The following is a 24,298-nucleotide window of genomic DNA, read 5'->3' as shown; positions in this document are numbered from 1 at the left end:
AGGTGCAAGTGGAGGAGTGGGGAATCAAGCTCGGTTCTCCCATATAAGAGTCCGCACACTTAACCACTACACCAAACAGGCTCTCTCTATTGGCTTTATACCCTGCCATTCACTCTGAAACTCAGAGTGGCTCACAATCTCCATTATCTTCTTCCCCCACAACAGACACCCTGAGAGGTGAGTGGGGCTGAGAGAGCTTTGACAGAAACTGCCCTTTCAAGGACCACCTCTGCCAGAGCTATGGCTGACCCAAGGCCATTCCAGCAGCTGCAAGTGGAGGAGTGGGGAATCAAACCCAATTCTCCCAGATAAGAGTCTGTGCGCTTAACCACTACATCAAACTGGCTCTCTAGACTGTAAGCCACTCTTAGACTTCTTTGGTTAGCAAAGGACGGAGTATAGATCCAAACTCCTCCTCCGGTAGTCAGCAAGTGTTTTTAAGTGGGAGGGGCCAGGTGGGGCTTTCGCCCAGCAAAACTTACTGATTGGAGATCGGATCGGCTGTGCAGATTTTTAAAAAAAGTGTCTTCGCTTGCGGCTGCCCTCACAGCTCAGTGAAGTGTGACAGAAAGCAAGCTGCAGCACCCGTCGCCTGGCTGCCTCCACCTCTTACGGCAGCCATTTCTGTGACTGTGCCCGCCACGCCCCGTCAGAGTTCCAAAGGCGCAAAAGGGCTGGGGATCCTGGGTTGCTCCGTCCTCTCTGCAGTTGCGACGTCGCGTCTTGACAAGCTCGGCACCGAGACGCACAAGCCGGGCGTTTATTATGGGGATCGCGAAATCGATTTGGAGTAACGGGTTGTGCGGATCCTTCTGAAGCTTCTGCTGAAAAACGAAGAATATCCTTGCGCTTCCCACCTGATTCCCTCTTCTCCCCTGTTTTGTCTCCTCCCAGCTGGTGTCCGCCGAGGGGTCTCATTCGGACGCTGGATCGGTCTGTGCCGACAATCAGCCCGAGCTCCCACCTTCCGTTGAGCGCACCGGAGGCATCGGGGACTCGAGGCCTCCTTCGTTTCAGTAAGTTCCAGCGGGGGCGCAAAGAGGAACCTTAGCTTAAGAGAGGAGAGGTCTGAGCAGAGCCCGTGCCAAAGGTATCCTTTCCCCCTTTTCAAGCGGAGAGGAAGTGGTTCGCGCAGGAACAGCATCCCAACACCCAAGGCGTGGCAGTGTGATCAACTCAGTGGAGAAAACTACAAGCCAGGGGTGGCCAAACTTACTTAATATAAGGGAAGGGAAAGGAAAGGCTCCCTGCGCAAGCACCAGTCGTTTCCGACTCTGGGGTGACGTCGCTTTCACAGCGTTTTCACGGCAGACTTTTTGCGGGGTGGTTTGCCATTGCCTTCCCCAATCATCTACGCTTCCCCCCCAGCAAGCTGGGTACTCATTTTACTGACCTCGGAAGGATGGAAGGCCGAGTCAAACTGGAGCCGGCTTCCTGAGCCAGCTTCCGCCGGGGATCGAACTCTGGTCGTGAGCGGAGCTTAGGACTGCAGTACTGCAGCTTTAACACTCTGCGCCACGGGGCTCTTGCTTAATATAAGAGCCACATAGGGGAAAAAAAATGTCAGATGTCTGAGAGCCACAAAGCAGGAAGGAAGGCCTCAGATGGTAGGACCAGAACCAGTGGGTTGAAAATAAATCAAAAGAGTTTCCGGCTCAACATTAGGATGAACTTCCTCATCGTTAGAGTGGTTCCTCAGTAGAACAGACTTCCTCGGGAGGTGGTAGGCTCTCCTTCCTTGGAGGTTTTTCAACAGAGGCTAGATGGCCATCTGACAACAATGAAGATCCTATGAATTTTGGGGGAGGTGTTTGTGAGTTTAGAGCGGTTCCTCAGTGGAACAGGCTTCCTCCTTGGGAGGTCGTGGGCTCTCCTTCCTTGAAGGTTTTTCAGCAGAGGTTAGATGGCCATCTGACAGCAATGAAGATCCTGTGAATTTAGGGGGAGGGGTTTATGAGTTTCCTGCATTGTGCAGGAACTTGGACGAGATGACCCTGGAGGTCCCTTCCAATTTTATGATTCCATTCCATTCCATTCCATTCCATTCCATTCCATTCCATTCCATTCCATTCCATTCCATTCCATTCCTTCCTTCCTTCCTTCCTTCCTTCCTTCCTTCCTTCCTTCCTTCCTTCCTTCCTTCCTTCCTTCCTTCCTTCCTTCCTTCCTTCCTTCCTCCCTCCCTCCCTCCCTCCCTCCCTCCCTCCCTCCCTCCCTCCCTTCCTTCCTTCCTGGAGGGCTCTCCTTCCTTGGAGGTTTTTCAACAGAGGCTGGATAGCCATCTGACAGCAATGAGGATCCTGTGAATTTAGGGGGAGGGGTTTGTGAGTTTCCTGCATTGTGCAGGGGGTTGGACTAGATGACCCTGGAGGTCCCTTCCAACTCTAGGACTCCAAGGAAGGAAAGATAGATGGGCGGAGGGAGGGAGAGGTGGAAAGGAAGCAACCTTAACTTCAAATGCCTTCTCCAGGCTGCCAGCTGGCTTGGCTTGGAGAGGTGATGTAAAGAGACAAACGCCTTCCCCAAGCTGGCCCATGGGACGGTGGGGGGCTTCGAGAGCCACACAATACGTGCGAAAGAGCCACATGTGGCTCCTGAGCTGCAGTTTGGCCGCCCCTGCTTTTAATAAATGCGTTTTAGGCGTGCAGGGTCCCAGAATCCCCTGGCTTTTCCGGTTGAAGAGATGTCCATTATCAGGACTGAGAAAGAGCTCAAAGTTAGAACGCGGGAGAGCCGCTGTCCGTCAGAGGAGGTCATCCCGGCCGAGGTGGACCGGAGCCGTTTGACTTCGTAGGCTGTTGGCATCGCTTGCGACCGCCTCCTCAGAAGAACCTCAGGAGAATGGAGGACGTTGGTGGCTGCCCAAGGGGTTTTCCTGCTTCAGGGAAGAATCGTAGCGTCAGGAACGAATTGTAGAGTCGTGAGCTTGCCGGAGAAAGGCAGGCTGTTCCTCTGTGTGGGGTCTTCTGGGGAAAGAGAGGGGTGGCGAGGGAATGAGTGAGGCTGCAATTTGTGGGTGCAGCTGGTGTCCCTTTCTTCGGCAGGGTTTGAGCTCTCAGAGAACTACCGGCTTTATGTTCCAGCAAGTCCAATACGCAAAAATTGCATGCGGTATAGCTAGGGCCGTAAACCCCAGGTGAGGGTAAGGGATCCCTCGCCCCCAAGTCTTGTTTAAAATCCCCCCAAACACAGCCTCGTGTTCTTTTTTTTCTCTCCTCCTCCCATATCTTGACCCCCCGCCGGTGTCATTTACCTAAAATACTTATCATAAAAAGGTAACCTTATCTCTTAAGAATCTTATTACTGCAAAAAAAATAAGAATTCTAAATATTATTCTACAAAAAAGAAATACATTTCTAATACATCTTATATTGCCCCAACTCAGTTATTATAGCTCACCTTCATTCTTCACGTTTAACACTTTTAACATTCAATTATTATCATCCAAATCGTCCAATGCCTTTTTGTTTTCCATTCTTTTTCTATATATCTTCTGAATTTTTCCCACTCCGTTTTAAATCCTTCCATCTCACAGTCTTTTCAGTTTCTTGTTAAGTTTGTCCATTTCACTCCGTGACATAACTTTAACAGAAAAATGGGAGCCTCGTGTTCTTGATGGATGTTCTGAGAAGTGACAAAAGGTAGCTCTAGGAATCTCCGGAAACTCTGCGGCTTTACTATAATAATAATAATAAGTTTTATTTGTATCCCGCCCTCCCTGCTGGAGCAGGCTCAGGGCGGCTAACAGGACATGGTTTACCATGATCAATTATACAATTCATAAAAGATACAGACAAAATACAGTTTAAAAGTTACATAAAATTATAAAACCACAATAAATTAAAGGTGCTATATTCAGTGGGATGTCTATCCAGATGGCTAGTTGTCACATTCAGAGTTCCCTATAAGCTTGTTGGAAGAGGGTAGTTTTGCAGGCCCTGTGGAACTGGTTCACGTCCCGCAGGGCTCGCACTTCCTCTGGTAGCTGATTCCACCAGTGGGGAGCCATTACTGAGAAGACCTGCTCCCTCGTTACTTTCAATGTGGCCTCCTTTGGTCCAGGGATTTTTAGAAGACTTTGGGAGCTGGATCTCAGTGCTCTCTGGGGAACATATGGAGAGAGGCGGTCCCTAAGGTAGGCAGGTCCTCGGCCATATAGGGCTTTAAAGGTAATAACCAGCACCTTGTAGCGGACTCGGAATACAATTGGCAGCCAGTGCAGTTCCCTCAGCCTAGGCTGCACGTGTTCCCACCGGGGCAGTCCCACTAGCAGCCTGGCCGCCGCGTTCTGCACTAGCTGCAGTTTCCGAGTTCGGCACAAGGGCAGCCCCATGTAGAGGGCATTACAGTAGTCTAATCTCAAGGTGACCGTTGCATGGATCACTGTTGCTAGGTCGCTACGTTCTAGGTAGGGAGCCAACTGCCTTGCCCTTCTAAGATGGAAGAAGGCGGATTTAGCAGTGGCTGCTATCTGTGCCTCCATTGTCAGGGAGGGCTCCAGTAGCACCCCTAGGCTTCTGACCGTGCGCACTGGTATCAGTGACGCACCGTCAAAGGCCGGTAGGGAGATCTCCCCCCCCAGCCCGCCACGACCCACGCAAAGGACCTCTGTCTTCGCTGGATTCAGCTTCAGCCCACTCAGCTTAATCCAGTCCACCACGGCTTGCAGCGCCCGGTCCAGATCTATAGGGGTGTCAGCGGCCCGGCCGCCCATCAGTAGATAGAGCTGGGTGTCATCAGCGTACTGATGACATCCCAGCCCATGTCTCCGAGCGATCTGGGCAAGGGGGCGCATAAAGATGTTAAACAACATTGGGGAGAGAACTGCCCCTTGAGGCACCCCACAATTAAGTGGGTGTCTCTGGGACATCTCTCCTCCAACCGCCACCCTTTGTCCCCGACCTTCAAGGAAGGAGTTTAAGTTTAAGTTTATTTCAATTTATATCCCGCCCTTCCCACCGAAGTGGCTCAGGGCGGCTCACAACACATAAAATCTAACATAGAATTTTAAATTTAAAATACATCAGTTGCAACAGTTAAAACAGTAAAATAAAGAGTAATTAGAGCAAGAGTAATTTCAAATGCTGTAACTTCTTAAGATTGGCCTTGAAACTTTGTTGCTCGGGTTCTGTTTTGTTTTGTAACAGCCAATGGCTATATACAATAAATGTTTGACTGACTGACTGAATACATATAGTCTTGCTTCGGTTTTTGAGGCAAGAGAGGATCAGAGGTGGTTCGTATTGTAAAGTGAGTTCAGCCAGCTCTGAATCAACCAAAAACACTTTATTGCCAGAAGAAACAGCACAAATGGCACAGCAGGGGGTGGGCAAACTTGCTTAACGTAAGAGCCACATAGAATAAATATCAGATGTCTGAGAGCCACAAGGCAACAACATCGAATGTCTGAGAGCCGCAGGACAAGAATGTCAAATGTCTGAGCTGGGTACTCCTTTTACCGAAGGATGGAAGGCGGAGTCAACCTCGAGCTGGCTACCTGAAAACCCAGCTTCCGCCGGGAATCGAACTCAGGTCGTGAGCAGAGCTTAGGACTGCAGTACTGCAGCTTTAACACTGTGCCTCGGGGCTCCTGCTTAATATAAGACATGAACATCAGATGTTGGAGGGAGGGAGAGAGGGAGGAAGGAAGGAAGGGAAATAGATGGGAAGAGGGAGAGAGAGGTGGAAAGAAAACAACTTTAAATTTTCCGTTCTCCCAGCTGCCAGCCAACAGGGCAGTGGGGGCTTTAAGAGCCACACAATATGTGTGAAAGAGCCACGTGTGGCTCCCGAGCGACAGTTTGGCCACCCCCAGCTATAGAGTTTCCAATGCTTCCTAGAGCTACCCTTTGTCACTTCCTTTTTTTTAAAATAAAAAAACCAAAGTGACTTATCGCTGTACGCAACACTGATCTCTGTGGCCCTGCCCACGGTGGTTCTGTTGGTTGCCAGGTTTAGCCTTTCCTGGATTTTATCACTTCTCTGTTTCATGTGGCAGCTGTCCTGACCCGCTGATTGAGGTGGCACCATCCAGAAAAGGTTTCACAGCCTGCATTTTCTGTGTGCGTGAGTAGGCAGCAAGTCTCATGGTCTTCAACCCCAGACTCTGGGGAGCAAAACCGGGGCAGTGCGGCGTGCGTGTTTGCTGTGTGAACTGGAGTGTGGCTCTTCGGGGTGTGAACTGGCAGAGACTGATCAAGAGAGAGATCTTGGGGTCGTGGTAGATAACTCAGTGACAAATGTGAGCGACTGCAATAAAAAAGGCCAACGCCATGCTGGGGATTATCAGGAAGGGAATTGAAAACAAATCAGCCAGTATCATAACGCCCCTGAATAAATAGAGAGTGCTGCCTCATTTGGAGTACTGTGTACAATTCTGGTCACCGCACCTCAAAAAAGATATAGCGTTGGAAAAAGTCCAGAAAAGGGTAACTATTATGCATGGGATGGAGAAAGTAGAGAAAGAAGTCCTTTTCTCCCTTTCTCACAATACAAGAACTTGTGGGCATTCAATGAAATCGCTGAGCAGTCGGGTTAAAACGGATAAAAGGAAGTCCTTCTTCACCCAAAGGGTGATTAACATGTGGAATTCACTGCAACAGGAGGTGGCGGCGGCTACAAGCATAGCCAGCTTCAAGAGGGGATTGGATAAAAATGTGGAGCAGAGGTCCATCAGTGGCTATTAGCCACAGTGTGTGTGTGTACACACACACATATATTGGCCACTGTGTGACACAGAGTGTTGGACTGGAGGGGCCATTGGCCTGATCCAACATGGCTTCTCTTATGTTCTTATGTGACACGGAGTGTTGGACTGGATGGGCCATTGGCCTGATCCAACATGGCTTCTCTTATGTTCTTATGTGACACAGAGTGTTGGACTGGAGGGGCCACTGGCCTGATCCAACATGGCTTCTCTTATGTTTTTATGTGACACAGAGTGTTGGACTGGATGGGCCATTGCCCTGATCCAACATGGCTTCTCTTATGTTCTTATGTGACACGGAGTGTTGGACTGGAGGGGCCATTGGCCTGATCCAACATGGCTTCTCTTATGTTCTTATGTGACACAGAGTGTTGGACTGGAGGGGCCACTGGCCTGATCCAACATGGCTTCTCTTATGTTCTTATGTGACACAGAGTGTTGGACTGGATGGGCCACTGGCCTGATCCAACATGGCTTCTCTTATGTTCTTATGTTCTAACTAGAATGATTAGAGGGTTGGAACAAGGCTTCCCTTATGTTACATCTCTTCATTTTGCAGCCCCAACACTGGGGGTAGTCGAGAAAACCTGGACAATGAGACGGAGACGGACTCGGTGGTGTCGCTGCAGAGAGAGCGGCCGCGCAGGAAAGATGGGCCCGAGCACGGTGAGTCTAGCCTTTAACTGAATGTTGTGGTGGTCTCGTCTAAACGGGGAGGGTCTTCCAGACCGCCTGGGTATTGAGCTGCACTGGAATCGCAAGGGTGGAGGTGAAAGGGTCCCCTTGACTTGGGAAGCCCTTCTCAGTTGTCCTAACTTGAACCTGAGAATCTTTATTGCGCACCTCCTCTGTAGTCTACTTCACCAGCTAGTCCAACAGAAAGTGCACCGCCAGCCTCTTTCCTTCCACAGGTGTCTGTATTTTCAGATGCATGACTTGTTTCTCCCTTGAAACCCCCGTTTAAACAGTGTCCTAGAAAACTGGTGTCTGCAAAGCTGTTATGCTTTTAGTAGGTCTGGAAGTCCCCAGATGGGTTGCAGTCCCCTGGTGCTGAGCCAGTTCGGTGTAGTGGTTAAGTGTGCGGACTCTTATCTGGGAGAACTGGGCTTGATTCCCCACTCCTCCACTTGCACCTGCTGGAATTGCCTTGGGTCAGCCATAGCTCTCGCAGGAGTTGTCCTTGAAAGGGCAGCTGCTGGGAGAGCTCTCTCAGCCTCACCCATCTCACAGGGTGTCTGTTGTGGGGAGGGAAGAAGAAGAAGATATTGGATTTATATCCCGCCCTCCACTCCGAAGAGTCTCAGAGCAGCTCACAATCTTTTTTCCCTTCCTCCCCCACAACAGACACTCTGTGAGGTGGGTGCGGCTGGAGAGGGCTCTCACAACAGCTGCCCTTTCAAGGACAACCTCTGCCAGAGCTATGGCTGACCCAAGGCCATTCCAGCAGGTGCAAGTGGAGGAGTGGGGAATCAAACCCGGTTCTCCCAGATAAGAGTTCGCACACTTAACCACTACATCAAACTGGCTCTCCAAGGAGATTGTAAACTGCTCCGAGACTCTGATTCAGAGAGAAGGGCGGGTTATAAATCTGCAGTTCTTCTTCTACCTCGTTGGCTATTCTGTGACTTAAGTTCCCCCCGTGATTCTCTGCATCTGATGTTTCTGCTGTACTTGAAATGAACCTTTTACTCTTTGTATGCTGCTCTGAGCAGTTTTGGATTTTAAAACCCTCACTTGTGTGATCCTGTTTTGAGCAAGAGCGCATCCGCGTGTGACTTTAGGACGGCCGTTTCTCGTGACGTTTGACCGTTGATCCCCTTCCCTGTACCGCAGCACCCAGGGTGAACGGGACCGCCAAAGGAGAACGGCGACGGGAGCTGGGCGGCTACGAGAGCTCCTCCACCCTCATGAGCAGCGAACTGGAGACCACCAGCTTTTTTGACTCCGATGAGGATGATTCCACCAGCAGGTCAGGGGGGGGGGAGAACGTGGCTTCTGTTATGGTGGTCCCAGATAAGAGGCACTTGCGATCCTCCCACTCCCCCCCCCCCCCCGGTATGATAGTGGAAAGCTCCACCAAGCTATAGCCAACTTATGAAGACTCCACAGGGTTTCCAAGGCAATAGATGAACAGGGGTGGTTTGTCGTTGTCTGCCTCTGCATGGTGTCCCTGGACTTCCTCGGCAACTTCCCTTCCAAGTACTAACTACGATCAACCCTTCTTAGCTTCCAGGCTCCAACAGTGGTAGTTTGCAGTTGCTTTCCTCTGCGCCGCAATTCTGGACTTCCTTGATGGTTTCCCGTTCAAGAGAGCCAGTTTGGAGTAGTGGTTCCGTGCACGGACTCTAATCTGGGAGAAACCAGGTTCGATTCCCCGCTCCTCCACTTGCAGCTGCTGAGTAGCCTTGGGTCAGTCACAGTTCTTGAGACAGCTGCTCTCTGATGAGCAGTTCTCTTAGAGCTCTCTCAGCCCCACCTAACTCACAGGGTGTCTGTTGTGGGGAGAGGAAGAGATTGTAAGCCGCTCTGAGACTCCGTATGGACATATGAAGCTGCCTTCTACTGAATCAGACCCTCAAAGGTCCATCAAAGTCAGTCTTGTCTACTCAGACTGGCAGCGGCTCTCCGGGGTCTCAAGCTGAGGTTTTTCACACCTATTTGCCTGGACCCTTTTAGTTAGAGATGCTGGGGATTGAACCTGGGACCTTCTGCTTACCGAGCAGATGCTCTACCACTGAGCCACCGTCCCTTTCCAATACACTGTGGCTTATAGCCACTGATGGACCTCTGCTCTACCGAATCAGACCCTGGTACGCAGAGGTCCGTCTTGTCTACTCAGACCGGCAGCAGCTCTGCAGGATCTCAAGCTGAGGTTTTTCACGCCTATTTGCCTGGAGACTTTTTAGTTGGAGATGCCGGGGGATTGAACCCGGGACCTTCTGCTTACTAAGCAGATGCTCTACCGCTGAGCCACCGTCCCTTTCCAATACACTGTGGCTAATAGCCACTGATGGACCTCTGCTCTACCGAATCAGACCCTGGTACGCAGAGGTCTGTATTGTCTACTCAGACCGGCAGCAGCTCTGCAGGATCTCAAGCTGAGGTTTTTCACGCCTATTTGCCTGGAGACTTTTTAGTTGGAGATGCCGGGGATTGAACCTGGGACCTTCTGCTTACCAAGCAGAGGCTCTGCCACTGAGCCCTCCTCCCTCCAAATGACAGGCGGGCTGTAACTCCAATCTCCTCTTCTCTACTGGTCAGGGCTGATCCTGCTTAGCTTCCAAGATCCAACAGGGGTCGTTTGCTGTTGCCTTCCTCTGCGTAGCAACCCTGGACTTCCTTGCTGGTCCGCCATCCGCGTATTAACTTGGAGGCTGACCCTGCTTAGCTTTTGAGATCGAGCTAGCCATTCACGACTCCTCCCTTGCTAGCCCTGCCGACCTCGGCGAGCCCAGCGAGTTCATCCTCCAAATTCTAGTTACCCTCGATTGAACCCTTGATTGCGGAAGAGGGTGGGATTCAGCGCGGGTGGAGGACAGATCCTTCCAGCCCCCCCCCCCCCGGCTAATTGAGATAGACCCAAAGCTCGCATGCCTTTTCGCTTTGCCTCGCTCCCCTCTTGACTCACGCCTAGGGTTGCCATATCTAGCTGGGACCTCGTCGGGACACCCCACCCCAGCTCTGCGCCGCGTTGCCCAGAAAGTAACGGGAAGGCAGTTGGGTGACTGTTAATTTGTTTACCTGAGGCGCGCGCCGCGGCTGCTCCCTCGCGACGTTCTAAAGGGAGTCTCGCGCCTCCTCTCAAACTGCCTGAAGAGCGCGCGCCGCTGCCGCCACTGCAGCCGCAGCTCCTGCCGCCGCCGCCGCTGCTGCTGCTGCTACCTCAAATGCCGGTTTCGAAGTGGGAGGGGCGGGAGGAGAAAATGCCGGTTTCGAAGTGGGAGGGGCGGGGGGAGAAAATGAGCCGAACTCTCCTTAGTTGTCTTCATCCTCCCCCTCCTCCTGGCTTTGGCACATGCGTAGAAGAAGCAAGCATTTCGCTGGCTGCTGTTGCCGGGCTTTCTGCTCCTCCAAAAAAGCTGCCGAATGGGGTGGAGGGGGCGGGGCTCTGTCAAGAAGCCCAAGAGCGGTGCGAAAAGGCTGCTGGGGGCCGTAGTTTAGCATTTCAGTCAGCGTTCAAAGTGCTTTGCGCAGTGCAAATCGGGACAAAATTGGGTCTTGTCGAGATGTCGGGACAAGAAGGTCCATAACGGTGATGGTCCTGATATATCGAGACGGATGGCAACCCTGTTCACGCCGGAATCGCCACTGAACTGGTTGTCGTCTTCCTCTCCCTTGTTCGTGGGATGTGAGTGTCAGAACTTGTAACTTTATTATTGCTAGCTTAATGTAGAACCAGTATAATTGATGGTTGGCAAGTATGCATAGAGTGGACCTGAGCGTTGAACCAGACCGACCCCATATTGTAACCTTTCTTAACCTGAAGTGCCTGAGTAGTAGTTAACCCTGCCCCGATGGTATCCAAAGTATTTGGGGGCTGTAGACTGAATAATGTTGTATCTCTGTACTTTCTCACACTGACACCCTTTGAAGCCGAATCGTGTGGCCTTCAGAGTAAGGAGGCAACGTCTTTGCTGATAGCACTGGTGGGAAGACAGATGTGCCTGTAACGGTGTGAATTAAAGCTTTGTGGGTTGTTTGTTTTACTATATAAAACTGGGCCAGTGCTGGCTCTCGCCATCACTGTTATCTTGTACCTTGTATCTAACAGTTCTTAGTTCTCTCTAATAAAATCCTAGCTTGGAAACTAAGTATGGGATCTGCCTGGAGTTCTTAAGTTCTGACATTATAACAGTGATCCCATTGTTTCGGAGCTTATCTGAACTGGAAACCCGGCCCGATGGCTGCAAAGGTTCCAGACAACGGAGAGCCCACCACTCCAACGGAGGACCCGCCGCTCGACCCGAAGGTGACGGGGGTGAGGCGCAAGATTAAGGTGCCCGCACCTTTCTCGGTGGACGCGTTCGCCGCACCCCGATCCTGGAGCCCGCGGAAGTCCACGGCGGCGATCGACGCGGCGGAGCAGCGGTACAGAAGTATGCTGGGCGACGGGGCAAGCGGAGACGGAGACGACGACCAGGGCGAAGGTCCAGAACCGCGAGGCGGGGACGACCCGGTCCGGAGCCTCCGCAACGACCTGTTCGACTATGTACGGGAAATTCACAACGACGTACACGCCTCCCGAGTTATGATGGCCGAGGAGATGCAACAGAACCTAGGCGCGATCTACGACCAGCTCCGCACCTTGCAGACGGCGGTCCTGGGGATCCCCGTGGGAGGGCTGCCGCTGGGGCAACCGCCCGTGGCTCCACCGGCCCCGCTGGCTCCCGCGCCGCCGGTGGTGCCCGCTCCAGCCCCACCGGCCCCACAACCAGTGGCGCCTCCGGCCCCGGGGGCCCCCGCGCCGCCGGTCCCAGCGCCTCCGGCGCCGCCAGTTCCGGCGCCCCCGGCGGTCCCCGTGCCCGCACCGCCGGCGCCGCCGGCCCCAGCTGCACCAGCCCTACCGGCCCTGCCGGCCCCGGTGCCCCAACCCGCGGCACCCCCGGTCGCAGGGGGGGGGAGAGAGCTGAAAATTACATTCGACGGGAGCCCAGAGGACGTGGAGTACTTCACCATACAGTGCGACACGTTCTTTACCCACTGGGGTGCGGACTACCCGACCGAAGCCAGCCGAGTGTACCACATTGCGTCCCGACTGAGAGGTCCAGCCCGCAAATGGTACGTCGGGCTGTTCACCGCGAGGAAGCCCGAGCTAGCAACTGTAGCGGGGTTCCTGCACGCCATGCTCCGCCAGTACGGCGACCCGCTCCGCGAGGAGAAAGCCATCGCAGCCCTCCAGCGCATCGAACAAGGCAACCGATCCATTCGCGAGTATGCCACGGAGTTCCTGGGCTACTGCGCGGCAGTGAGAGGGTGGAACGAGATTATGAAATATACTGCTTTTTGTAACGGGCTGAACCCGAACGTCCTCGACCGCTGCTACAGCCACGGGCGACCCGACACCTTGGTCGGGTGGATCCAGCTAGCCGGAGAGGTCGAGACCAACATCCAGCACGTGGGGCTTCGCCGACAGCAACTGGCGAAGAAGGGGTTGAAATCCACACCCACCAAGGCGGAGGGGCGACGGGCCCCGACAACCTCGACCCCCACCACTGCCCGAAAGTGTTACCGGTGCGGCGACCCGGACCACCTCGCCTCCAACTGCCCAGCCAAAGCGGGGTCCACCCCGCCGACAGCCAGGCCAACCGCATCGGGGCCCAAGAAGAAAAAGAGTAGTCGGCCGAAAGAGCCCGGACGGGGCTCCGTCGCCACCACCTTGGCGACTGACGAGGATTTTACCGCCGAACCAGAAACCGTGGAAGAATCGACCGGGGAGTCGGACGACACCGAGTCGGCGGGAAACGACAACGACCTGCTTTAATGGGTGCCGCGAAGCAGGTCCAGCAACAGCCGGCACTCCTCACGGTGAGAGCCACTGGGGGTTTATTGTTTATGGCCGTAACCCTTCTCAACCCGAACCTAAAACGGTTCATGCATGCCCGAGCACTAATCGACTCGGGGTGCAACCGGGACTTAATCACCCCCCGCCTAGTAGAGGCGCTAGGATTAGCCACGTCCCCCCTCCCGCTACCCATGCTTTTCCAGCAGATGGACGGGGGGCCCATGAGGGGAGAGCCATGTAAGCTAGAAACGCAGGCGGTCCCCGTTGGGACCGAAGAGCATTGGGGGATCGAAACTTTTGTAATTGCCCCCTCTTGCTCGTTTGATGTGGTGATGGGCTCGGGTTGGCTCGCCCGCCACCAGCCAGACATAAGGTGGGAGGAGCAGATCGTCCGATTCCCGGACTGGAGGTGCGAACACCACCATTGGCGCCCCGAATGGGGGCCGCATCCGCCTCCCCGGAATGAGCGAGCCTGCCTCACCCTCGAGGAGGTTGCCTCGATCCCCAAAGAATACCGGGACTTAAAACTGGCCTTTAGTGAGAAGGAGGCGGATGAGTTACCACCTCACCGCCCCACGGACTGTGCAATCGAACTGATCCCGGGGCAGCAACTGCCAAAAGCGAAACTGTACTCCATGGGTTGGGCGGAGAAAGCGGAACTCCGCAAATTTTTGGACAAAAACCTGAAGCGGGGGTTCATACGACCGGCAACAGCCCCCCATGCCGCCCCCGTCCTCTTCAGAAAGAAAAAGGATGGGTCGCTTAGACTTTGCACAGATTTTCGCTCGATAAACGGGATTTCGATGTCTAATGCCTACCCGATCCCATTGATTAAGGACCTATTGAATACTGTGGCCACAGGGAAAATATTCACAAAACTCGACCTCCGAGACGCGTACTTCCGAGTCCGCATCAGGGAGGGGGACGAGTGGAAGACCGCGTTCAATACCCCGCTAGGACAATTTGAGTACTTGGTTATGCCTTTCGGGCTACAGGGGGCCCCTGGGGTATTCATGAACTTTATCAACGAGGTTCTGCGAGAGTTCCTGTTTAAGGGGGTGGTGGTGTACCTTGATGACATCATTATCTATTCGCCAGATCTCAAGTCACATGTACCACTAGTCAGAAAAGTGTTGAGCACCCTGTGCAAGCACAAGTTGTATGCCAAACTATCAAAATGTGAATTTCACAAGACTGAACTAGACTATCTAGGCTTCCGAGTATCGGGGGAAGGGTTGTCAATGGACCCAGCAAAGGTTCAAGCGGTGCTAGACTGGGAGCCCCCACGAACCCGCAAACAGCTCCAAAGTTTTCTCGGGTTCGCAAATTTTTACCGCGACTTCATAAAGGGGTTCGCCACCATCATGTTACCCCTTACGGAGCTCCTTAAAACAAAGGGGAAGGGGGCAGAGGCAAAAAAGCCGGGCGCGCGCCTAACGTGGACGCCCGAGTGTCAAAAAGCCTTTACAGAATTGAAACGCCTCTTCACCTCGGAGCCCGTGTTGGCCCACCCTGACGAGTTAAAACCTTTCGTGGTTCAATGTGATGCTTCCGACGCCGCCGTCGGAGCCATATTAATGCAAAGGGGGGACAACGGGGTTCTGCGCCCCTGCGCCTACATTTCACGAAAGTTCTCGAACGAGCAGAAAAATTGGTCAGTGTGGGACAAGGAGGCTTTTGCAGTCATGTTTGCCTTGAAAACCTGGCGCTCCTGGCTTGAAGGGGCCAGAGTCCCATTTGAAATCTGGACTGACCACAAAAATCTCGAGGCATTGACCGGGCGCCGCAAAATGACTGCAAAACAAATCCGGTGGGCTGGGTTTTTCGCCAAATTCGACTTTGTACTGAAACACATCCCAGGTACCAAGAATTTCTTGGCGGACGCCCTCTCCCGCCTGCCACAGCATGAGAGCCTCCGCGAGGAGGTGGTGGACTCCCTTATCCCCCCTTCGGCCATCGCGGGGGGGGTCACCACCCGCTCCGGGAAGAGGATCGGTCCCCCGGAGCCAGACCTCTTGTCTCAGTTAGTTGCGGAGACTGCTCGGGAAGCAGACCAACCACCGAACCTCCGTAAAAGCGAGGACGGCCTCCTGTTGCACAACGAAAAGATCTATGTGCCCTCCTCCCTCCGCAAGCAGATTTTAGAGCATTGTCATTCCAGCCGCCTGGCGGGCCATTTCGGCTATGTCAAAACCCTCAACCTCCTTACCCGACAGTTTTGGTGGCCTAGGCTCAAAAGAGACGTCTCCGAATTCGTCCTCTCATGTCCCACCTGTCTGATGGCTAAACGAAGAGGGGGTAAACCTCCCGGCCACCTAGTGCCCCTCCCAACAGCCACCCGGCCTTGGTCGGTAGTGTCTATGGATTTCATTGTGGAGCTCCCGCCGTCGCAGGGCAAAACTGTTATTTTGGTAGTGGTCGATACATTCTCCAAACAAGCCCACTTCATCCCCTGCAAGCAGCTCCCCACGGCTAAAAAACTTGCCCAACTTTTCTTTACACACATTGTACGCCTACACTCGTTCCCAGACAAGGTCATTAGCGACCGCGGGACGCAGTTCGTTGCCAACTTCTGGCGGGAGTTTTGCAAACTTGCGGGTATTGAGCAGGGCCTCAGCTCAGCCTACCACCCCCAGTCGGACGGACAGACGGAGAGGGTTAATAGCCTTCTAGAACAGTACCTCCGCTGTTTCATTAACTTCCAACAGTCCAACTGGGTGGACCTACTCCCATTCGCTGAATACGGCTACAACAACAGCCTTCACAGCTCTACTAAAACCTCTCCTTTCCAAATCATAAATGGCTATGAGGGCAAGCCTTTCCCAACGCTTCCCCTCCCTGCCACCCCCTCAGAACCCACATCGTGCCAACAATGGTGGGAAGGCCTTCGGGAGAGCTGGAAGGGAATTCAGGAGAACCTGGAGGAAGCGAAAAAGGCTTACAAAAAACAGTTTGATAAAAAACACTCTCCTGAATGGGAATTGAGAGTGGGAGACACTGTCTTTTTGTCCACAAAAAACCTCCCCCTTCCTCAGCCCTGCCGCAAACTTGCGTTGAAGTTTCTTGGGCCTTTTAGGATCAAACGAGTAATCAATAAGGTGACTGCAGAACTCGAGCTGCCCAAGTCTCTAAGCAAAATCCATCCTGTTTTTCATTGCAGCTTACTCCGGAAAGACCCTGGTGCCACGTCCTTCCATCCCAGGGCTCCGCCGCCCCCTCCGACGACAGTGAGGGGTCAGAGTCACCATGAAGTCCACGAAATCCTGGACTCCAAAGTCAAACGGGGGAAACTGTATTACTTAATCAGGTGGAAGCACTTCCCCCCGAGCTGTGATGAATGGGTCGAGTCTCAGAACGTAGCTGCGCCGCAATTGTTAAAAAAGTTTCACCTGCTGTACCCGCACAAGCCCAAGCCGCCACCCCCCGGGGGAGGGCGCTTAGGGGGGGCAGTATGTCAGAACTTGTAACTTTATTATTGCTAGCTTAATGTAGAACCAGTATAATTGATGGTTGGCAAGTATGCATAGAGTGGACCTGAGCGTTGAACCAGACCGACCCCATATTGTAACCTTTCTTAACCTGAAGTGCCTGAGTAGTAGTTAACCCTGCCCCGATGGTATCCAAAGTATTTGGGGGCTGTAGACTGAATAATGTTGTATCTCTGTACTTTCTCACACTGACACCCTTTGAAGCCGAATCGTGTGGCCTTCAGAGTAAGGAGGCAACGTCTTTGCTGATAGCACTGGTGGGAAGACAGATGTGCCTGTAACGGTGTGAATTAAAGCTTTGTGGGTTGTTTGTTTTACTATATAAAACTGGGCCAGTGCTGGCTCTCGCCATCACTGTTATCTTGTACCTTGTATCTAACAGTTCTTAGTTCTCTCTAATAAAATCCTAGCTTGGAAACTAAGTATGGGATCTGCCTGGAGTTCTTAAGTTCTGACAGTGAGGCGATCGAGGTGCCTTCTGGGAGGAGAATGTCAGGGCCCCACCAGCGCCTGGGAATTAAGCAGCCTTTCACTTCCACCAGGAGGACTCTGGAGAGTCGGGAGACCCATAGAGCTTTGGGGATTTGCTAGAGCAGCCAAAGCTCCGCTCTAGCTCAGGGTGGCCATATAGAACAGGGGTGCTGAACTCATTTGTTGCGAGGGCCAGATCTGACATAAATGCAACCTTGATGGGCCAGGCCATATTGGGTTGGGCTGCGCCATATCGGGCCAGCCAAGTGTGTGCCTCTACGACGTCACCCCAAGCGTCAAAAACGGCTGGTGCTTGCACAGAGGGGGTGCTTGCTTTACCTTTTAGCGGAGATATAAACTTTATAAAGGACACAGACAAACACAATTAAAACATGCTTAAAACATTAGCACTCGTTGATCTTAAAGGTGCTTTCTTTGTATTTCTCCCATGGGATCTAGGGAACGGGGCAAAGGAAGCTCTGGCTCTTTCCTTCCTTCCCCAGGGGACTGGGGGTAAGGAGGGGAGAGAAGCCTCAGCTAATAGAAGGAAGCGAGGCTTTGCTCTGTAGCTGTGCTGCGCAATTGAGAGAGCCTGGCAAAATAAGCTCTGCCTCTCCCACCCCTTCCTCTTCAAGGGAGGAGCCTCAGCCAATGGAGAAAATAGAGGTTTTGCTCTATAGCTCCAGCACAATTGAACAAACCTTGCAAAGCAAACTGTTATGCAGAAAGAAGCAAGAGAGAGGGAGAAGGAAGCAGATGACAGACAGTTGCTCGGGGGCCTGATAGGAGCCCTCCGAGGGCCGGATTCGGCCCCCAGGCCACATGTCTGACACACCTGATATAGGATAAATCACATATTTGAGAGCCGGAAGGAAGACAGCTTTAACTTTAAATGTATTCTCCAAGCCACTGTCTGGCTTGGCTCGGAGAAGTGACTTAATGAGAGAAATGCCTTCCCCAAGCTGGCCAAGGGGGTGGCAGAGACTTCAAGAGCCGCAGCAATGTGTGTGAAAGAGCCACGTGTGGCTCCCGAGCCACAGTTTGGCCACCCCTGGGCTAACTACTCCAGCAAACATAAAATATCAAATTCTATTTGCAGAGAACTCACACAGGGAGTCACTCAGTGAACAAACGGAAGTAGTTCCTTTTGAAAAGCCAAAAAAGATGTCTGCCTTATTCAGACCAACCAGCCTCGTGGAGCAGAGTGTTAAAGCTGCAGTACTTCAGTCCTAAGCTCTGCTCACGAACTGAGTTCGATCCCCGGCGGTAGCGGGGTTTTCAGGTAGCCGGCTCGAGGTCGACTCAGCCTTCCATCCTTCCGAGGTCGATCAAATGAGTACCCAGCTTGCTGGGGGGAAAGAGTAGATGACTGGGGAAGGCAACGGCAAACCACTCCGTCAAAAGTCTGCCGTGAAAACGGTGTGAAAGCAACGTCACCCCGGAGTCGGAAATGACTGGTGCTTGCACAGGGGACCTTTCCTTTCCTTATTCAGGCTAACATCACTCAGACCAACATTCTTACATTAAATCTACCGAATGCTGGAGCACACTCTTAAAAACGTAGATTATTCTCCAGAATTTGGTACCTTGTACCAAAAGCGCTTTTATCTTGCTGTAGCAAATAGGCTCAGGAAGGGGATGGCCCTCGACCAATCCTTGAGTTTTTCCAGCCTTCCCTTTTGATATCAGGGATAGCTCCAGGAGTAGGACGAACTGGTAGAATCTCCTCGAAAGAGTTGCCGGCTAAACGCGTCGGGTCTGCCGTCAGGTGCAAGGAACTCAATTGCAGAGAGGAGATTGTCACTCCCTTGCTTTCAGATAGCTGACGGGTTGCGTAAGTTCTCCACTCGCATCTCCCAGGGATCTGCTCTAACCCCGTCAAGACGCCCTTTTGTGTGTTCGAGGAGCGCCTAGGTCTTGTGTATTTAAGAGATTATCTTTTGAGAGCGTAAGGACATCCTACGTTCCAAAGACCAGCAGTGCAAATATTAGCAAAACAAACACAGGATATTTGGTGCTCCCCCGCCCTGTGAATATTCCTGGCTTCAGGGGATATTTCAGTGGTGCTTCAACTGGGCCAGTTCCAGGTTGGGGGGAGGGCCCTGATCAGACAGTGCCCACGGACCCCCTCGCATCCCCATCACCCCCCCTTTCATCCCCACTTTGGTGTAGTGGTTAAGCCAGTTTGGTGTAGTGATTAAGTGTGCAGACTCTTATCTGGGAGAACTGGGTTTGATTCCCCACTCCTCCCCTTGCACCTGCTGGAATGGCCTTGGGTCAGCCATAGCTCTCGCAGTGTTGTCCTTGAAAGGTCAGCTGCTGGGAGAGCTCTCTCAGCCCCATCCACCTCACAGGGTGTCTGTCTCCTGAGAGCCAGTTTGGTGTAGTGATTAAGTGTGTAGACTCTTATCTGGGAGAACCGGGTTTGATTCCCCACTCCTCCACTTGCAGCTGCTGGAATGGCCTTGGGTCAGCCATAGTTTTCGTAGGAGTTCTCCTTGAAAAGGCAGCCGCTGTAAGAGCTCCCTCAGCCCCACCTACCTCACAGGGCATTTGTTGTGGGGGAGGAATGTGAAGGAGATTGTGAGATTCAGAGTGAAGGGCGGGATATAAATCCAATATCATCATTATTATCTATATTAGGAGTGGGTTGAAATGAGTTGTATCGTAAAGGTAAGAGAGCCTTCGTGGGCCCTTGTCTGTTGTAGGGGAGGAAGGTAAAGGAGATTGTGACTGCTTTAAGATTCTGAGATTCAGAGTGAAGGGCGGGATATAAATCCAAAATCATCATTATCTTCTATAATAGGAGTGGGTTGAAATGAGTTGTATCGTAAAGGTAAGAGAGCCTTCGTGGGCCCTTGTCTGTTGTAGGGGAGGAGAGTAAAGGAGATTGTGACTGCTCTAAGACGCTGAGATTCAGAGTGAAGGGCGGGATATAAATCCAATATCATCATCATCATCATCACTTGCTCATGCATCCGTGTCTCACTCGCAAGCTCTCCCACCACTGCCTGTGCTCAGTTGCCCGCACCTCCTGAACACTGTTTCCCCTACAGCGGGGTGGACGTTTTGGTGCCTTCCCCACCAGCCATGCGTATAACTCATTCTTGCCTTGACCGTTGCAGGTTTAGCAGCTCAACAGAGCAGAGCAGCGCCTCTCGCCTGATGAGACGGCACAAGCGGCGCCGACGGAAGCAAAAGGCTCCACGCATTGAGCGGGTGAGACACTGGCGGCGGCGGGGCGATTGGGTCCACGATACTGCCCTGGGTCACCTTGAAGACATTTGGCTCTTTGTCTAGTTTGGTGCTATGGTGAAGGGAGCGGACTCTTATCTGGGAGAACCAGGTTTGATTCCCCACTCCTCCACTTGCAGCTGCTGATGTGACCTTGGGTCAGCCATAGCTTTCGCAGAGTTGTCCTTGAAAGGGCAGCTGCTGGGAGAGCTCTCTCAGCTCCCACCTACCTCACAGGGTGTCTGTTGTGGGGGAGGAAGATGAAGGAGATTGTGAGCCTAGCGTTGCCAATCCCCAGGTGGGACAAAAAATCAAAGGTACATAACCCACCGTGAAAACCTGCTTCTGTTATCAAATTATGCAAGGTCAACAAAAATAAACACATTCATATACAAATTCCACCGCCATGACGGTGGAATTTGTATTTGAATGTGTTTATTTTTGTTGACCTTGTATAATTTGATAATAGAAGTTGGTTTTCACGGTGGGTTACGTACCTTTGATTTTTTGTCTTTTTGCCGTGTTACTCTCTGTGTGTTGTATAATCCCCAGGTGGGGGCAGGGGATCTCCTGGTTTGGAGGCCCTCCCCCCCACTTCAGGGTCACCAGAAAGCGGTGGTGGGGGGGAAATGTCTGCTGGACCCTCCATTATTCCCTATAGAGATTGATTCTCATAGGGTATAATGGTGAATTGATCCACGGGTACCTGGAGCTCTGGGGGGGGCTGTTTTTTGAGCTATAGGCACCAAATTTGCAGTATAGCATTCATGCCTCTCTTTTTAAAAACCCTCTACATTTCAAAAAGTTTGGATCAATGGGTCCAATTCTATGAGCCCCAAAAGAAGCTGTCCCTATCCATTATTTCCAGTGGAAGAAAGGCATTTAAAAGGTGTGTGGTCCCTTTAAATGTGATGGCCAGAACTCCCTTTGGAACTCAATTATGCTTGTCACAGCCTTGCTCCTGGCTCCACCCCCCGTGTCTCCTGGCTCCACCCCCAAAGTCCCCAGATATTTCTTGAATTGGACTTGGCAACCTATGTGAGCCGCTCTGAGACTCAGAGTGAAGGGCGGGATATAAATCCGAAATCATCATCATCTTCTATATTAGGAGTGGGTTTTGAAATGAGTTGTATCGTGAAGGTTAGAGAGCCTCCGTGGGCCCTTGTCTATCCCCAGCCTCCACAGGTTTCTCATGATGCAAGAACTCACGGGCACTCCATGAAATTGTTGAGCAGTTGGGTTAGAACGGATAAAAGGAAATCTCTAGCAGTCAATCAGATGCCTTGCTGGGCAAAAAGCCCTACCTGGCCCCACCCACTTCCTGTGAACATTTGTCAGGTACCAAGGAAGGGGTCAGTGAGCACACTCTGGAAACCCCTTCCTTAATTGGTGATTCCAGAGTTCACTTTTGACTAGAATTGCCAAGTTCCCGAGCCTGGTGGGAGTTCTTCCACGCCTGGAGGTTCCCAACCCGCTGGCCTACACTGGGCCGTCGGGGGAGGCGGATCCTCCCCCAACGTTGCCAGTACGATGACGTACTAAAAGTGATGTCATCGCGTTGGTTATGTCATGCACCGGCCGCTCTAGGAGCGTCCGGGGAAACTCCATGGTTTTCCCGAACACGCTAGCAATTTGGGAGGGAAAACTCTATGGTACCATAGAGTTTTCCACCCAAATTGCTAGAGCGTCTGGGGAAAACCATAGTTTTCCTGGACACTCCTAGAGCGGTTGGCGCCATGACATCGCTTCCGAGTGACGTTATTGCGCCAGCGACATGCGGGGGAGGATCTGTCCTCGCCGGAGGCCACGGCGAACTTGGCAACGCTACTTTTGACCCTCTCTAGTGCATGCGCTACCAGGGCTTTTTTTGTAGCAGAAATCCCTTTGTGTATTTGGCCACACACCCCTGATGTAGCCAATTCTCCAAGAGCTTACAGTAGGCCCTGTACTAAGACTCCTGTAAGCTCTTGGAGGATTGGCTACATGAGAGGGATATGGCCTAATATGCAACGGAGTTCCTGCTACAGAAAAAGCCCTGCATGCTGTCAGAGTTGCAGAAGCAGTTCCCTCTGGGCAGACCAGTCACAGGAAGTAGTCCCAAGGAAGACACTCGAAACAGACAGCAGGTGAAACAAACTGTATTGGGTTCAGGCAGGTAACAGAGTCAACAGGCAGACCAAGAGTCATACACTTACATACAAGTAGAGCCAGGCAGAGGTACAAATACAGAGTCCAATAGAATAGTCGATACACGGTCCAAAGTCGTCAATTCAATATCCATCCAAACAGTATGCCGCGCCGGTATCCTTCTTTCCTACCCCACAGTGAACTGGTAGCTGGCTACTGCATTTCTAGTGGTCTTAGCCAATCCCATTACAAATTGGTTAAGTGGCTTACACCTGATGACAATGTACCACCTGTAGTCAAGGATGACTCAATCCCTGACAGTTCCAAGTCTCCTTAAAGGAATAGGACACTGTCACATGCTACACTTCTTAATTCCCACCTCCTTCTCTGGAGGCAACATGGGGCAGAACTGCAAACAGCCTGACTGCTGTGAAGATTCTTTGTAGGCTTGTCACACAACAAGGGCCCAGAAGGGCCTTCTACTGAAGAAGATGAAGAAGAAGATATTGGATTTATATCCCACCCTCCACTCCGAAGAGTCTCAGAGCGGCTCACAATCTCCTTTCCCTCCCCCACCCCCACAACAGACACCCTGTGAGGTAGATGAAGATATTGGATTTATATCCTTCCCTCCACTCCGAAGAGTTTCAGAGTGGCTCACAATCTCCTTTCCCTTCCTCCCCCACAACAGACACCCTGTGAGGTAGATGAAGATATTGGATTTATATCCCGCCCTCCACTCCGAAGAGTCTCAGAGCGGCTCACAATCTCCTTCACCTTCCTCCCCCACAACAGTCACCCTGTGAGGTAGATGAAGATATTGGATTTATATCCCGCCCTCCACTCCGAAGAGTTTCAGAGTGGCTCACAATCTCCTTTCCCTTCCTCCCCCACAACAGACACCCTGTGAGGTAGATGAAGATATTGGATTTATATCCCGCCCTCCACTCTCAAGAGTCTCAGAGCGGCTCACAATCTCCTTTTCCTCCCTCCCCTGCAACAGACACCCTGTGAGGTGGGTGGGGCTGAGAGGGCTCTCATAGCAGCTGCCCTTTCCAGGACAACCTCTGCCAGAGCTATGGCTGACCCAAGGCCATTCCAGCAGGTGCAAGTGGAGGAGTGGGGAATCAAACCCGGTTCTCCCAGATAAGAGAGCTCTGGCTGACCCAAGGCCATTCCAGCAGGTGCAAGTAGAGAAGTGGGGAATCAAACCCGGTTCTCCCAGATAAGAGAGCTCTGGCTGACCCAAGGCCATTCCAGCAGCTGCAAGTGGAGGAGTGGGGAATCAAACCTGGTTCTCCCAGATAAGAGTCCGCACACTTCACCACTGCACCAAACTGGCTCTCCAGCACTGAGTGCCAGCACTCTGGTCAGGGTCTACATGGGAGGGCCTAGAACATCCACAAACCCCTGTATCTTCCTTATTAGTAAATACCTTGTTACTGTGACCAAGGAGACGGGAGGACCCAAGGAGTTACACAACAATTGATCTACGGTGCTCAAACAATAATAAGTGGGTGATAAACATGTAGTGCAATAGTGAAATATGTATACAGTAACGGTGGTGGAAAACAAAAAGCAAAGCCCTAACGCGGCTTGCTAAACGTCCCCTTACTCTAGGGTTGCCAAGTCCAATTCAAGAAATATCTGGGGACTTCGGGGGTGGAGCCAGGAGACATTGGGGATGGAGCCAGGAGACATTAGGGGTGGAGCCAAGATCAAGGCTGTGACAAGCATAATTGAACTCCAAAGGGAGTTCTGGCCGTCACA

At 52.2% G+C, this 24,298-nt stretch overlaps 2 protein-coding genes across 2 annotated transcripts in view; both read left to right on the top strand.

The window, feature by feature from the left end:
- LOC132574464 (cytochrome P450 2J2-like) overlaps positions 1-24,298 on the top strand; it is a 585,507-nt gene that overhangs the window by 492,204 nt on the left and 69,005 nt on the right. The window lies entirely within an intron of this gene.
- The window catches only part of DVL3 (dishevelled segment polarity protein 3), a 149,008-nt gene that overhangs the window by 86,436 nt on the left and 38,274 nt on the right, over positions 1-24,298 (top strand). Inside the window, 4 exon segments of the mRNA XM_060242820.1 lie at positions 895-1,016; positions 7,266-7,372; positions 8,540-8,675; positions 20,293-20,386. Of these exon segments, the coding sequence (XP_060098803.1) occupies positions 895-1,016; positions 7,266-7,372; positions 8,540-8,675; positions 20,293-20,386 (459 nt within the window).

Source organism: Heteronotia binoei, chromosome 6, assembly GCF_032191835.1.
Source record: "Heteronotia binoei isolate CCM8104 ecotype False Entrance Well chromosome 6, APGP_CSIRO_Hbin_v1, whole genome shotgun sequence".
In the NCBI taxonomy this organism is placed as follows: Eukaryota; Metazoa; Chordata; class Lepidosauria; order Squamata; family Gekkonidae; genus Heteronotia; species Heteronotia binoei.
The sequence above is the reverse complement of the archived record's forward strand: the minus strand, read 5'-3'. Positions and strand labels throughout refer to the sequence as shown.